The sequence below is a fragment of the Nomascus leucogenys genome, chromosome 4, assembly GCF_006542625.1.
Source record: "Nomascus leucogenys isolate Asia chromosome 4, Asia_NLE_v1, whole genome shotgun sequence".
NCBI classification, from domain to species: Eukaryota; Metazoa; Chordata; class Mammalia; order Primates; family Hylobatidae; genus Nomascus; species Nomascus leucogenys.
Window position 1 is genome coordinate 53,779,344 of NC_044384.1, and position 15,873 is coordinate 53,795,216.

Below are 15,873 nucleotides of genomic sequence, written 5' to 3' on the forward strand. Positions count from 1 at the left end.
CATGTTTAGTGTGATTATGGATATGATTAAGTATATCATCTTTATTTTTTCTATTTGTCCCATCTGGTTTTTGTTCTCCTTTTCCTCTTTTTCTGCCTTCCTTTGATTTTTCTCCTGTTTTTAACAGAAACAGCTTTATTGAGATACAAGTCACATATCATACAAGTCACCATTCTAAAGTATACCATTCAGTGGTTTTTAAGCATATTCAAAAAGGTAGACTGGGGATGGTGGCTCACGCCTATAATTATAGCACTTTGGGAAGCTAAGGCAGGAGGATTGCTTGAGCCCAGGAGTTGAAGACCAACCTGGGCAACAAAGCGAGACCCCACCTCTACAAAAAACTAGCCAGGCATGATGGCATGTGCCTGTAGTCCCAGCTCTTCAGGAGGCTGAGGCTGCAGTGAGTTGTGATTGTGTCACTATACTCCAGCCTGAGCAACAGAGCTAATAATATCCTGTCTCAAGAAAAAGGGCAGCCATCACCACCCTCTAATTTTAAAACATTTTCACCAACCTGATAAACTGTATACCTATTAGCAGTCACTTCTCATTCCCCTTCAACTACTCAGCCTTAAATACTTAAATACTCAGTCTGTAATTTCGTTTTCAAATATTGGAGATTTTCCAGCAACAGTAGTTTACTTTCTATCTCTATGGATTTGCCTATTCAGTACATTTAAGATAAATGGAATCATACAATATGTGGAGTTTTGTGACTGGTGTTTTGTTTTTTTACTTAAAATAATATTTTCAAGGTTCGTCTATGTACCGTGTATCAGTGTCTTCAAGTGATAGTATGCCCATATATAGTGTAAGAACCTTAAGGTAGTCTGCTTTTCTTCTCGATCTTTGTGTTATTGTTACAAATTTTACTTCTGTATATGTTATAAACCCCACAGTATATTGAATTTATTTTTGTCTAAAAAAATCAGTTAAAGATACTTAAATATAAGGGAAAAAAATTTTAAATTGACCCATGTAGTTACCGTTTTTGGTACTCTTTATTATTTATGTATGGATTCATATTTCTATCTGGTATCATTTTTGTTTGCCTGAAGGACTTTAACATTTCTTGAAATGCAGGTGTACTGGTAATAATCAGCTTTTGTATGTCTGAAAAAGATGTTTATTTTGCCTTTATTTTTGAAAGATATTTTCTCTGGGTATAGAATTCTAGGCGGACAGTTTGTTTTTGTTTTCTTTCCATACTTTAAAGATGCTCCACTCTTTTCTTCCTTACATTGTTTCCAAGGAGACATTTGCCGTCATTTATCTTTGTTCTTTTGTAGTTAATATGTCTTTTTTCTCTGTTTTTAAGATTTTCCCTTTATCAAATTGTTTGATTGAAGAAATTTCTCTCTTGCCCAAGTTGTTTTGAGCAGTTTGATGAGAGCATGCATTGGTGTTGATTTCTTCATGTTTCTTATGCTTGGAGTTTGTTGAGTGTTATCTCAGACTTTGTCGTTTTCACCTCTAGAAGTTTGGTTTAGATCTTTTAAATATCTTCCGTGTCTGTCCTTAATTGTTTTGAACGTATGGAATACAAGTATAATTCTTTTAATATCCTCTTCTGCCAACTCTAATAATCTATGTCATTATAGGGTCAGTTTTAATCAGTTTTTTTTTCTCTATCCTTTGTGTGCGTGATAATTGGATTCCAGACATTGTGAATTTTATGTTATTGGATGATGAAGATATATATATACCTAGAGATATTCTTAAGCTTTGCTTTGGGATTCAGTTTAATAAATTACAAACAGTTTGAACTTTCTGAAATTGCTTTTAAGATATTTTAGGCAGGACAAAGAGCAGTGTTTAGTCCTGGGCTAAACACTCATCACTGATAAGGTAAGAGCCTTTTGGGTGTTTTGCCCAATGCCCTTTGAATTGTAAGGCTTTTTACTCTGGCTGGTGGGAATAATAAGCATTGTTTCTGTTCCTATGTGACAAACAAGTATTGTTTCCCCTAATCCTTTTGGATGTTTCTTGCCTCAATCTTGGGTATTTTCCTCACACATTTGCATATCTGTACTATACTGAATAGGAGGAGGGTTCTTCTGCAGATCTCCACAGTTGTCTCTTTAGGCAGATCTTTCTTCTAGGGTACTCTGTCCTGTTAACTCTAGCTACCTTTTTCTCTCCAGACACTAAGCCTTATCTCCTTAAGTCAGAACATCTGGCAGACTCAGCCTCAGTTCCCCTTCATATACTGCAGACCGGAAACTCTCAAGGTAGTTAGCTGTGGTAGTCAGAGGGCTGGCCTCGTTTGTTTACCATGTCTCAGGGATCATTGTCGTTTGCTGGCTCTGTCCTGTGTGTCCTGAATATGATTATCATATGCTTTGTGTAGTTTTTTTTTTTTTATTGTTTCAGGCTACCAGATAAATCCATCTTGAATAGAAACATGCATTAATTTTTCAACATAACATTTCTCTTCATTTGACAGATTATTTTGTTACTGTTTATTGTCATATTCTTCTTCCCCGAGAATGTAACCGCTTTAAAAGCATCGCTTTGTCTGTTTTTATTACTGTTGAGTCTCTGTCACCTAGTAGAGCACAGCACATAATCAGTAAATATTGGTGAATAAAGTATAAACAACTGAGTAAATAAGGCCGTTACTTTTTAGATTTGAATGCGTGATCACAAGACCAGAGATAAGAGGAAACCCCTAAAATGTTGTGAAGAAATAATGTTAAGATTTTAAACTGATTAGGTAAATAGAATGAAGGAAAGAAATGTAAAGATGTTGGTATTGCTCAGATTTCTACCTTAGGAACTCTTCTCATTCAATATACTCTCCCTCATTTATTCTCATTTATTCACAAGGTCTCAGTTCACCATGCTGTTGACTCCCAAATCTCTATTTATAGTCTCAGTCTCTCTTCTGGAAATTAGATGCCTACTCAACAGCTCTGCTTAGATGTATCATAGGTATTAATTCAGCAGAAACACAATAAATCTATAATTTTTTCTACCAAAACTTTTCTGTGTTCTTTATCAAAGAGAGGGGTACTATCACCAAGCTAGAATGCCAAGTGCCTGTTTGATATTTAAGTGTCCCTCCTTTTCCTCTCTCGTCTAATAAATGACAAATGTTATTGATCTTCCTTTTTGAAAAGCTTTTGAATCCATTCATTTCTCTCTAACCTACACCCTTATCTTAGTTTAGACCATGTTCATCTCCTGTCTTCATCGCAGTAGGATCTTCCATACTGTCTTCTTTCCCATTAAAATTCTTCATACTGTAGTCAGAGGAATTTTTTTAAAAATTGAAGAAGCAAAGAGAGAGGTGAGGCTTAGAGTGTTGAAGTGATTTACACAGGATGACAGAACTGAGGAGTGGTGAAGCTGCATGACCACTGCTGAGTGCTGAAAGCCCATGCTCTGTTCACTGTGCCATGCTGCCACCCATACTGTTAATGAGTACTTGAGTAGTTCACAGAGCATTTTCATGTTTTTCTTCTTGAATAACTTTTTAAAATAGAGATTATAATTACCCTTGTCAGATGATAAAATTGAAACTCAAGGGAGGTTAAGCAACTTGCCCAAGGATAAGAAGCTGTTAAGTGGTGACGTTAGCACTAGAAATTGGTTTCTGGCTCCAAAACCCATACTTTTAATCCTTAATTCCACCTTGGAATTTGTTAATGGTTGCAGATACACAACCTACCTTTTTAGGCATGATTGTGATTTTGTTTGGTCCTAGCATTGTGATCAAGTATGGGCCAAGTTACTTAGACTCTCAGTGCCTCCATTTCTTCATCTATAAAATGGAGGTAATATTTACTATATTATAGATGGACACAAAGCACTTAATACAATGTGTGACACATACTAAGGTATTGTTATCAGGGTGCATTATTAGCTTCTACTCCTCATTATTGCATATTTTTTCTTCCCACTTCCCTAAGCATTCTATATTTTATCCTCTGTGCCTTTGTTTTAGCTATTTCTTCTATTTGAATTGCCCCCTTTTCTTTTTTTCTGCTATTCAGATCTTACTGTTTTCTCAAGGCTCCCACATTCTTGGGAATATTTTTCTAATTAATTTAGGCTATGTTAACCTTTTCCTTTCTGAACTCTCTTAAGTTTGCTAAGACTTAGAGAACTTATCTGTTTTGTAATTATACCTTAATTTCTGAGTCTTCTCTGTTTTCCATATTTATGATGATGATGAGTATTTGTTCCGTAAGTGTTCACAGTTGCTTGGATATAATTTATTTGGTATACATTATTGACCTGGTCTCTTTCTTCAAGTAGTTCATAATATAGTAGATAAATTGTAGCTTATAAACTATGGTACAGTGTTTCTTAACCTCTCTTCTGCTTTCACATCATTTATATTTGCAACTCACTTTCATCATTAGCATCTCATTTTACACATTGACTAGGGGAGCATTTCCAATCTCCGTCATTGAGAGTCACTGATTTATAATTCTAAAAAGCGCTTTCTCATGTCCTCTCTTATTTAAGCATCATAACAAACAAATGAGGTACAGGAATTAATGTAGCCATTAACAGAAGGGAAATTGTGATCCAGAGATGTATATGTTACTCTCCCACTGATGATTGAAGAAACTGAGTCTCACAGAGCTTTTTTTAGACTCAAATAAGAAGTTAGCAATAGAGTTGGAACTTAAACTCAGATTTAGTATTTAGACAATCCAACAATGGAATAATAAGCTCCAGTATGCTAACCAATAACTTTCTTATTTTAAACCTTTTATTATGTTTATTTTAAACACATATAGAAAAGAGAGTAATATAGTGAACCCCTGTGTACCCATCACCCAACTTCATCAGTTTATCAACATTTTGCCAGTGTTGTTTTATCTACCCCTCTACACTATTTTTTTCAGAGTATTTTAGAGCAAATCTTAGATGTGATATCATTTTACCCATAAATCCTTCAAGATGATCATTGATTTAAATTTAGCTGAATATAACTATGTAAAACACACTAGTGTAAAATCCCTAATCTCTTTTTTTTTTTTTTTTTTTTTTTTTGAGACAGAGTCGCTCTGTTGCTCAAGCTGGAGTGCAGTGCAACCTCTGCCCTCTGGGTTCATGCAATTCTCTTGCCTCAGCCTCCCAAGTAGCTGGGATTACAGATGTGCGCCACCACGCCCAGCTAATTTTTGTATTTTTAGTAAAGATGGGGTTTCACCATGTTGTCAGGCTGGTCTCGAACTCCTGACCTCAAGTGATTCACCTGCCTTGGCCTCCCAAAGTGCTGGGATTACAGGTGTGAGTCACCATGCCTGGCCCATAAAATCCGTAATTCTATTTAATTCATTATTCCATCATATATATGGTGACATTCAACACATTATCATGTGTATTTACTTCTGTGGAAATGTAGATTTTTAGGGTACCGTTTCTTATGGTAGAGAAGTATTTCAAGTCTAGAATGTTTTTGAGTTATATTATTGTGACATGGAGAGAGAATTGTTTAGCCAAAGGAAACAGTTAACTAATTATATGCTTCCAGTGAGTCATGCTTTTTGAAAATTAGTGCTTTTATGAACATCTGTTTTAAACACAGTTAAGAAACTTTTAATAAAATACATATTTCATAGTATGTCTTTCTTTTTTTCTACCTTCTGTTTTAGAGGAAAAGATGTTGCTGCTCTTCTCCAAAAGTTAACCTGAACAGATGTATACCGGACATTGTTTATCCCCCACTCACAGAATTGTGCTGCTTCATCATGTCCCTTTTATCTATATTCCCTTTCTGTCTCATCCTGTCATCCTGAGAGTCTTCAAGTCTACCTTATTAAAAAAACAAGACAGACAACACAAATAAAAACAACTTTCCTTGATTTTATGTCCCTGTGGCCTGTCTAAATACCTCTACTGAACTTTGTTGACCTCAGGGAAAGGACCAATTATTTTGGTATGGATAGAAGGTTCTTTACCTTTTATGTCCCACGTACCTTTCCATTTTCACTTGCCACTTATTGCAAATACCCTTGATGTTCATTTGTAATAATTATAACAAGCTAAACACTCACAAAGTTGTCACACTAGCATATGATTTACACCCTAATATATATATATATTTTATATATATATATATAACATCAGAATTTAGAACTAGAACTTCTCACTCAATGCCTGCTGAATTCATTCAACAAAATTCACTAAACATTTAAGTTCTCACTCTGACAAGTATTATTCTAGGCTCATTTGCTAATCCCTAGCATATTTTGGACTATGAAATTCATTTGCAATTGAATATAATATCAGAAGAAATTACAGGGTGATACTGTGTACCTAACGATATAAAAAAATTTTGTTTATTGTAGGTACTGCTGCTTTTTTGTGGTATGACAATGTTAGAAATGATTCGCTTGTAAACTTCTTTGCCTGTTATGGTCAAACTGTTATCTAATTATATTTTTAAATTTATCTTTTAGGGACAGTATGGAAATTACCAGCAGTGAAAAAGTACTTACATTCCAATAGCCAGTATCTATTAGCAGCCATATTGTCACCTCAGCACTGTGGACACCTCCCTGTGAAGAGATCCTTCCATTCCATCTAGTTTTTGGAAAAACCTCGTGGATAAGTGGCTGTTTCATCAGTAAGCAGCCTTTGTGGTTTAGTTATAAAAGGCTTTAGTAGCTCAAAAATACTCTTGATTTCACATTTCTACTCTAGATGGCAACATTGGACAGAAAATGCAATGACATAACCAATTTGTAATGATTTTGGAACTGTGTTTCAAATGGACTGTTACAGACTGAAAGGTGTGAACAGCTTTGTATGTTTATGAAGGGTAAGGGAATTTAATACTTTTCCACAGATTTTTTTGTAAGGGGAAGAGGGAAATGTACACTTTTTACAGCAGCAATATTTTGTATATTATGTTTATTTCATGTGGTGAATATGCAAGGCGGTACACTACGCACTGGACAGAATCAGAAATCCTCTTAATGTGGACTGGAGCATGGTAGATGCTTGATTGTTTTGGTCTCAAAATGGTGTGCTATAAAGATAAAGGTGAGGGGAAGACAAAGCACACCATATGTCCACTGTTCTGTTCTCATAGAGGAAATTCAAATCCCTTTTATCTATTAGATAATCAAGGGCACTGTGATACAGTTTTGAGTAAAAAGACATTTTTTAAAAGCCTTCCAGTTTTGTGGATTAAACCTTTTTATAAAGATCATTTATAATACTGTTTTAAAATGTGAGGCAATAAGAATTACTTTGTGTTGGATCTGAGGAGGCTTTGGTAAAACAGTTTCATAAAAATGAAAGTGGTAATCCTCTTCTAAAATAGCAATAACTGAAAATGAAGGTGATAATTTTACCTTGTTTGAGTTATCAGGGAACTTAGTAATATCAAAGCATTTTATAAATGATATCAAAGAAGAGTCAACATTGATCCAGTAATTTTATTTTGTAACGTTGAGGGATAATTGGTTATTAAACTGAATAGTTCAGGAGACTTTACAAACCTTTGTTTCAACTTTCTTATCTGGAAATAATATCATTTATAAAGGGACACTTTTATGTTTTTCCCTTTTTTATGTTGGTTAATATAACACAAAGAGATATTTAGGAAAATGATTATTGATGAGGTTTATTCTATCTGTTTTTGAAGCACAGAAGTTGCATTCTAGATAACCTTGTTTATTAGCATGGCATATTTTAATCATTATTTGAGACTGTCCTGTGCCTGATTATTTAGCTAAATTCAGGGAGATTGCGTGGGGCAGGAAAGCATGCATTGAAAAATTTCTAACCACGGTTATTTAAGCATAATCTGAAAACATCTAGCCCAAAGGTAAGTTGCTATTTTCATCACAGTTGCCTATGCCCAGGGAATAAGATGTATTCTTTATAATTGAATTGGTTTTTCCCACTTCTAACTGGAAACAAAACAGAAGGGGTGTCATAAATTTGAATAAGCAGAACATACTGTTCTCAACATACTGTAATCAAAAGGAGGAATTTCAGTGGGTCTCTGTGTGTGTATGAGAGAGAGAGTGTGTGTTTATGTGTTTCAAGGTCAGAATAGGTTTTTTTGTTTTTGTTTTTTGTTTTTTTTTTTGAGATGGAGTCTTGCTCTTGTCGCCCAGGCTGGAGTGCAGTGGCGCAATCTCAGCTCACTGCAACCTCGCCTCCCGGGTTCAAGCAGTTCTCCTACCTCAGCCTCCTGAGTAGCTGGGATGACAGGCACCCGCCACCACACCCAGCTAATTTTTGTACTTTTAGTAGAGACGAGGTTTCGCCATGTTGGCCAGGCTGGTCTCGAACTCCTGACCTCAGGTGATCCACCCGCCTCGGCCTTCCAAAGTGCTGGGATTACAGGCGTGAGCCACCGTGCCTGGCCAGAATAGGGTTTTTCTTTCAACTTGATCAGTAGGAAATGGACATCAAGTTTGAACAGATAAAGCATGGACAGCCTTATTGTGATTGAAATGCTTGTAGGTTCTGTGCCAATTTTCCACCACTGTGTACTTTGTTGCTATTTAAAACTGTATCAACTCTAACGGAAGAATAAATTATTTGTGATTTTAATTTTCTCATTTGTTTCTTTAAATTAGATCTCTTTGACTCTCTTGTTTTGTCTGGAGACTATGCTGTGGGTCTTTATATAAGTTAGTCCAGTATAAGCAGACTATATTTGTATTCTAGGACTTTATCAAAAATTCTCTTGCCATGCCCAAGTTAATTAGAATTAACCGTTCAGTAATCAGCATGTTGTGTAGGCTGTTTGTTACAGAATTCTTTCTCTGAAAATGAAGTCCACGAGGCTATAATCAAGATGACTGAATTAGATAAATGAGTTGAGGAGACAAAATTGTACTGAACCCAACCTGGTGTAGATACGTTACCTCATTTGAAATAAGCTCAACTGACATTAAGAAATAATTTGTCTTGCCAACCCATCTTCTGTTGTCTTATTCTCCTTTTAATGGAAACTAAAATTGCAATTTTAATAAGCAGAATTTCCTCCAGGACTTTCTTCCTGGAGACTAGTGCATTTGCAAGGTTTAATTGTTTTATAACAGTCCTATTTCGTAAAAGTTTTTAATTGGTGGTGACAAAAATTACCTTACTCCTCTGTTACCTAGTAAGAGGAATAACTTTACCAGTAGCTGTCTACTAGATTTGACATTTCTGTACAGACTATATATTCTACAACTGAAATTTGCATTTTATCAAAGTAATAATACCATACTATCCCATAAAATTCCAGAAACAAGGTATTACCAAGAAAAGAGTGGGGTCACTATTAAACATTTCAAAATATGCTAAGTGTGTTAGTTATGTTATTTGGGAATATGTTGTTATTCTGTAGCATTATTCAGGTGGCACATTGTTTTTGGTTTTGTCTTAAAATTTTTTAATGGAATTTTTAAACATACACCCAAGTGTAGAGCGGAGTATGGTGCGATGGGCCCCCATGTAATGGTAACCCAATTTATATACTTAGCAACTCATGGCCGAACTTCTGATTGTTCATACGCTAACCCCCAAATAGAAGCAAACACTATGTTTTTTAATCACTTAAATATTCCAGTAAACATATCTAAAAGTACTTGAAGATTCTTCTTGCTCCTAAGTTCTGTGTTTTCAATGTTAACATTGAATTAGAGACCATCTCAGAATTTGTACGTGTAAGTCATTGCCTTTTTTTCATTTTAAAAAGTCATTCATGTTAAATAAAAGATTAATAGACATACATTATACAAAGAGTTAACATTTTTCATAATTTCATCCATTAAAAGTCACAGTTATTAAAAATTTGGTACTTCCAGTTTAACTTTACACAATAAGCCAACCTATATGTTGTTTTTTAAAACAAAAACGGAATTATACTGCATACTATTTTGCAACTTTCTTTTCTTTTTAACTTAGAAATATCTTGAATGTTCCCTGTTCCCTTGTTGCCTCTTAATTTTTTACTGTTGCAGAAACAAAGCTTTTATAAGCTATATTGCAGAGTTTTTTGGGGGGGTTTTTTGTGTGCTGTTGGGGTATTTCTATACAGCAAATCTTTAATATCTTAAGTGTAAGGCTATGGATGTTGAAAAAAGTATCACCATAAAAGGTATATCACTGGCAACACCAGTTCATTAGTCTTACTAATTTTTGCAATTCTCATCAGTTTTTTAAAATGTTATCTCTGAGGCCGGGCGCGGTGGCTCACGCTTGTAATCCCAGCACTTTGGGAGGCGGAGGCGGGCGGATCACGAGGTCAGGAGATCGAGACCATGGTGAAACCCCGTCTCTACTAAAAATACAAAAAATTAGCCGGGCGTGGTGGTGGGTGCCTGTAGTCCCAGCTACTCGTAGAGGCTGAGGCAGGAGAATGGCGTGAACCCGGGAGGCGGAGCTTGCAGTGAGCCGAGATTGCGCCACTGCACTCCAGCCTGGGCGACAGAGCAAGACTCCGTCTCAAAAAAAAAAAAAAAAAAATGTTATCTCTGAATTTTATTTGAATTGCATTTATTTGTAAGTTGAGCATCATTTTAAGTGCCTATTACACTTTTTTTTTTGGCTATGAAATGCCTTTTAATGTTCTTTGTCTGTTTTTCTGTTGGAATGTTTGTTGTGTAAGAGAGAGGAAATTACACACAGACACACAGAGATGTGTACACATACATGTAAAATTACATATGTCCCTGTACAGTTAATCCTTTGTCTCTTCTATTGTTGCAGGTTTCTTCTGTCCATTATTTTGTAACTTACGATGTCTTTCACTGTATTAAAGCTTTAAGATTTTATGTAGTCAAAAGTTTGGCTTATGACTCCCCCCTAACTAGCAAATTTGTAAAAATATTCCTCATGTTTGCTTCAATTTTTCTGAAACTTACTGTACATGATATAATTTAGGACATTAATTTTTTTCTTATGGATGACTAGTTGCTTAAGCATCATTTATTGTATCATTTTTCTTCCAGTGATTTGAGAAGCCACTCTATTCCTTTAATTTAAGAAATTAATTCTAGTTAAAGCTATTTATTTATGTTTTATGTATTCCATTTCAAGGACTAGTTAAATGCATTTAACTGTCTAATTTAATTGGCATAAACTTGTGAGTTGTTTTTCTCTAACACAGTGTTTTTTTATTTGATAAAAGTTATCTGCAAAGTTATACATAATCACTAGCTTTTTCGTTGTTTGTTTTTGGTAAAGACAGAGTCTTGCTTTGTTTCCCAGGCTGCAGTGCAGTGGTCCCATCTTGGCTCACTGCAGCCTCTGCCGCTCAGGTTCAAGCGATTGTGGTGCCTCAGCCTCTTAAGTAGCTGGGATTACAGGAGTGTGCCACCATGCCTGGCTAAATTTTTTTGTATTTTTAGTAGCGATGGGGTTTTGCCATATTGGCTGGTCTCGAACTCTGACTTCAAGTTATCCGCCCACCTCAGCCTCCCAAAGTCCTGGGATTGATTACAGGCATGAGCCACCATGCCCGGCCCTTAGCTTCTTAATAGTAAGAAAATTATTGAAGTGTGTTTTTATAAAGAATGACTACAACCTTTTAGAGATTTTTGCTTGTTGATGTTTAAAAGCTCTTTTTTTGTGCCCTGCTAATGGACTATCTTTTTAGCTGCCCCAAAGTATCTCTGTTTGATTACTAACAAAAAAAAAAAATAAATAAGAAATCAGTAGAAAACTTTGTTTTATTGTTTACAAATTCAAGTCTCAGAAATAGACAATGCAATATAATTTTTATTAATAAAGATGTATAATTAGAGTGACAATGTCACTTATTGCCCAATTTGATAACCTTGAGAATGCGAGATTGTTTTACATATATATACACACACACATATGTATATGTGTACACACGTTTGTGCGTTACATATATAAACAAATACAGGTGCATATACATGTGTATATGTGTGTATTATATATGCATATATGTTAGATATATGGGTAAATGTGTATATATTTTTTATTTTGTCTTTTCCTGATAGAGATCCATAGTTTAAGAACTTAGAGCCGGGCGTGGTGGCTCACGCTTGTAATCCCAGCACTTTGGGAGGCTGAGGCAGGCAGATCAGCTGAGGTCGGGAGTTCAAGACCAGCCTGACCAACATGGAGAAACCCCATCTCTACTAAAAATCCAAAATTAGCTGGGGTGCTGGCGCATGCCTGTAATCCCAGATACTCAGGAGGCTGAGGCAGGAGAATCACTTGAACCCGGGAGGGTGGAGGTTGCAGTGAGCTGAGATTGCGCCATCCGCACTCCAGCCTGGGCAACAAGAGCAAAACTCCATCTCAAAAAAAAAAAACTTAGATATGTGAGTTGATGCATTTATGTTATAATTTTGAACTGTGATACCATCCTGAGAGGGTTTCTCATGATATATTAAAATATTATTTAATATTAAAATAGATGAGTAAGAAATCCTGAATATTCTGAAAGGTTATCGTTTTTGTTCTCTCCTAGGAGTAATGATTTTCCTCCATTATTATTATTTTTATTTTTATTTTTTTTGAGACGGAGTCTCGCTGTGTTACCCAGGCTGGAGTGCAGTGGCACTATCTCGGCTCACTGCAAGCTCCGCCTCCTGGGTTCACAGCATTCTCCTGCCTCAGCCTCCCGAGTAGCTGGGTCTACAAGCACCTGCCACCACGCCCGGCTAATTTTTTTTTTGTATTTTTAGTAGAGATGGGGTTTCACGGTGTTAGCCAGGATGGTCTAGATCTCCTGACCTCGTGATCCGCCCGCCTCAGCCTCCCAAAGTGCTGGGATTACAGGCATGAGCCACCACGCCCGGCCCCTCCATTACTATTTTTAAAACATACCCCTCGTTTTGGGTGGGTGCATGGCTGCCTACCCTGAGACATTTAACATTCTCCTTTGCAGCTTGATGTGGTCATATGACTTTAAGATCAACCCAGAAGGCTATCAGTTGTAATGTGTACAGCTTCTAGACCACATTCTTAAAACGGTGCTTTCGTTTTTCTTTTTTCCATGGGCGGGAACATGACCTATTGTTAGGGAGCTTTGGCTTTATAGATAGAAAGATACTCCAGAGAATGACAGTGTAGATAGATAGAATCAAAAGTCCCCTGAAAATGGTTGTCATGAAGCCTTCTCCTCTCCCGCTTATCAGCTTGGATTTCAACATGAGAGAAGTAACACTTCTATGTTATTAAGCCCTTTGTGATAGGAGCAAATCCTGTACTCTGATGTAGGGTGGTGCAGTAGTGGCCAGTTCATATTACTCTATGATATGCTCTGTATGGAATCAATTTTTAGGAATGACGAGTGTACTATATGTTTAGCATACATTATGATAATTCCATTCATGTTTGTGACTAGTGAAATAGGCCAAAATTATGTAGCATTTTCTCTAAGATCACTCTCTGCTTTCCATCAGTTGAATGAATGGGAATGCCACATTTAATAACAATAAATTTGGTTAATTTGAAAGTATTGGTAAAAATATAGTTAATATTGATCTTTTTTGGCATCTGTATAATTATAAATTTTATAAATATCATGTTTTCTATATATTTATTTTGAGCATTTTGTAAGTAGGACCTCATAAAATCTCTCAAGATTTTAACTTTGTTTTGACTTATCACTTTAATTGATTCTTTGAATTTTTTTCTCTAATGCTTTCTTGCTGCTTTCTTGGTTTTCTGACTTTCACTCTATGGTATGTGTACTTTGATTCTAGTTTCTCTGCCATCTTTTCCTTGAGGATAAAGAAAAAAAAACATGTACCAAAAGTATTTTGATTTTACTCTAATAGTAGCTCTTATTCAGCTTAGGTCAAATGTAAAGAGTTTTATGTCTACAGAAGCTGTAACTGTATTAGCTATAGAATGATATTTAGAAATGATATTTATCAGGACTCCTGATATCAGTGGACCAAAATACTGCATATAGCTATCAAGGATTTTACCTTCTTTTCTATCAATATGGTTATACTAGGGAATTCTGTCTGTTATTGCTTTGAAAATTAAGAGCAAGGAAGTGTAGTTTGGCTTTCTCTTCAGCACTAATATTCTATCCAAAGAAATCCTATTTCCTGTTCATTAATTTCAGTATTCCATTCTTTCCCAAGATCTTGCTTCACAGCAAGCTTTCATACTTCAAGCTCTACATGTTAGTGTTCAGTCCTCATTCCCACATAAACACAACCATTTTGAAAACATGAACTGATATTAATTACCCCCTTGGCACCAAAAAGTCAGGATTTCCTGATGCGGCACGCTAATGTAAAATGCATTAGTGCAAACGGTGGCTCCAAGGGGTAATACTCTCTAAATAAACACAGCATTTTTTTTTTTTTTAATAATTCACAACTCTGGGGCTAGTCCGAAAGTCATTCATCCTCCACACACCCCCCCAAAAAGCATTTTGCTTTTTAGTAAGTTAACTGGGATTTTTATAAGAAGAAATTGAATTCCAAGCTGCAAATCAGTGGCACTTAACTTTTTGGTTCTGTGAAATAAAATTCTACCTGAATGTTCTGGTGATTAAGTGGCTTTGAACCATAATTTTCAACAATCTATTGGAAGATAATAACAGTTCATGTTTAGTCAGTATCACTAAAAATGTGTATCTTACATTTTTACTTAATAAATTCTTTATTTCAAATGTCACTCATTCAAGGTCAGAAAGTGTGTGTTTTGGTGTATGTCTTTATTTGAATATTCTATATAAAGACTTCTGATCAAGAAGGCATTATATCGTACTTTGATGTAACCCACTATACACATAATACTGCTGCTACTAATAGAAACCAACCAAAGAAGAATTAAAGTACAGAGAGTCAGGTTTAAAGAAGGTAAGCATCTCTATGGACCAAAACCAGAATAAAAATGTAAATAGGGAAGGCAGAAACCATGAGCCTCCTGGGTTCTGAGTGTAGAAATTGATAGTGAAACTTGAGAAATTGGTTCCTGTGGAGTAATTGAGCCAAAAAATAACTATACATAATAATATAATAAGATAATGGAGCCAGGTTTGCTGCTTTAAGGCAGAGGCTAGAATGTGACTCTCTCCCACTTTCCCTCCTATTTATGAAAGAAAACTAACAAAAGCTCCCTTCTTGCCAGCCACCACCTAGGGCCTTGTTTTGAAGAAGCTGGACATAATGATGCTAGAAGATACATATTTAGCCTCTCGATCTAGAACTAAACCAAGCTATTTTGAACTTAGTATTGGATTTTAAATAATTTCTAAAATCATTAGGAGAATAGGAATAAATTTTCTCAAAGTTTTGATTCTAGACTTGGTTTGGGATCTGGGAGACAAATGGATGCACAGAAGGAAGCAGGAAGGGTGGGAAAGAGAAAAAAATGAACCTCCTGCTTTAAGCCCACGAAACAAACTTTCAAAATATGTTAACAAACTAACTTGGAACCTGCGTTCACACCACGTAACATTGATTTTATTTAAAAGTCTGACAGATTTTAAAATAATGTATTTTAGAATGTTTAAAGAGATAACCCATCCATCCACGTTGATTTTCAGATATTATAAAACAAAAACAAGTGAAATAACAGGTACGCGTAAAAAGCATTTGGAAATCGTATAAGTGCAACATAATGAGACGTTGTCTCTACTTAAAAAAAAAAAATTGTTTTTAATTAGCTGGGTGTTGCACCTGGAGTCCCAGCTACTCCAGAGACTGGGGCCGGAGGATCACTTGAACACAGCAGGTTGAAGCTGCAGTGATCTATGATCACACCACTGCAGAACAGCCTGGGTGATAAAGCAAGGCCTTGTCTCTAAAAAAAAAAAAAAAAAAAAAGCTTTTAAGTGAAAAACGTAGTAATTGAACCAGCTTAATTGGCATAAACTATAGGCTGGACACAGTTAAGAAAATCTGTGAAACAGATTAAGGTATGAGAAATTGCCCCATACCAGAGCACCAAGAA

At 35.7% G+C, this 15,873-nt stretch overlaps 1 protein-coding gene across 3 annotated transcripts in view; it reads left to right on the forward strand.

Annotated features, from left to right (window-relative positions):
• The window catches only part of SS18 (SS18 subunit of BAF chromatin remodeling complex), a 74,645-nt gene extending 66,107 nt beyond the window's left edge, over window positions 1-8,538 (forward strand). For 2 of the 3 annotated variants that reach the window (XM_030810625.1, XM_030810624.1), the window contains one exon: window positions 6,426-7,462. In XM_030810625.1, coding sequence (XP_030666485.1) covers window positions 6,426-6,452 — 27 coding nt within the window. In that variant the 3' untranslated portion in view covers window positions 6,453-7,462. Of the gene's footprint in view, window positions 1-6,425 lie in introns of all 3 variants that reach the window. The other variant, XM_012506381.2, reaches the window with a different exon arrangement.
• Window positions 8,539-15,873: the final 7,335 nt, after the last annotated feature.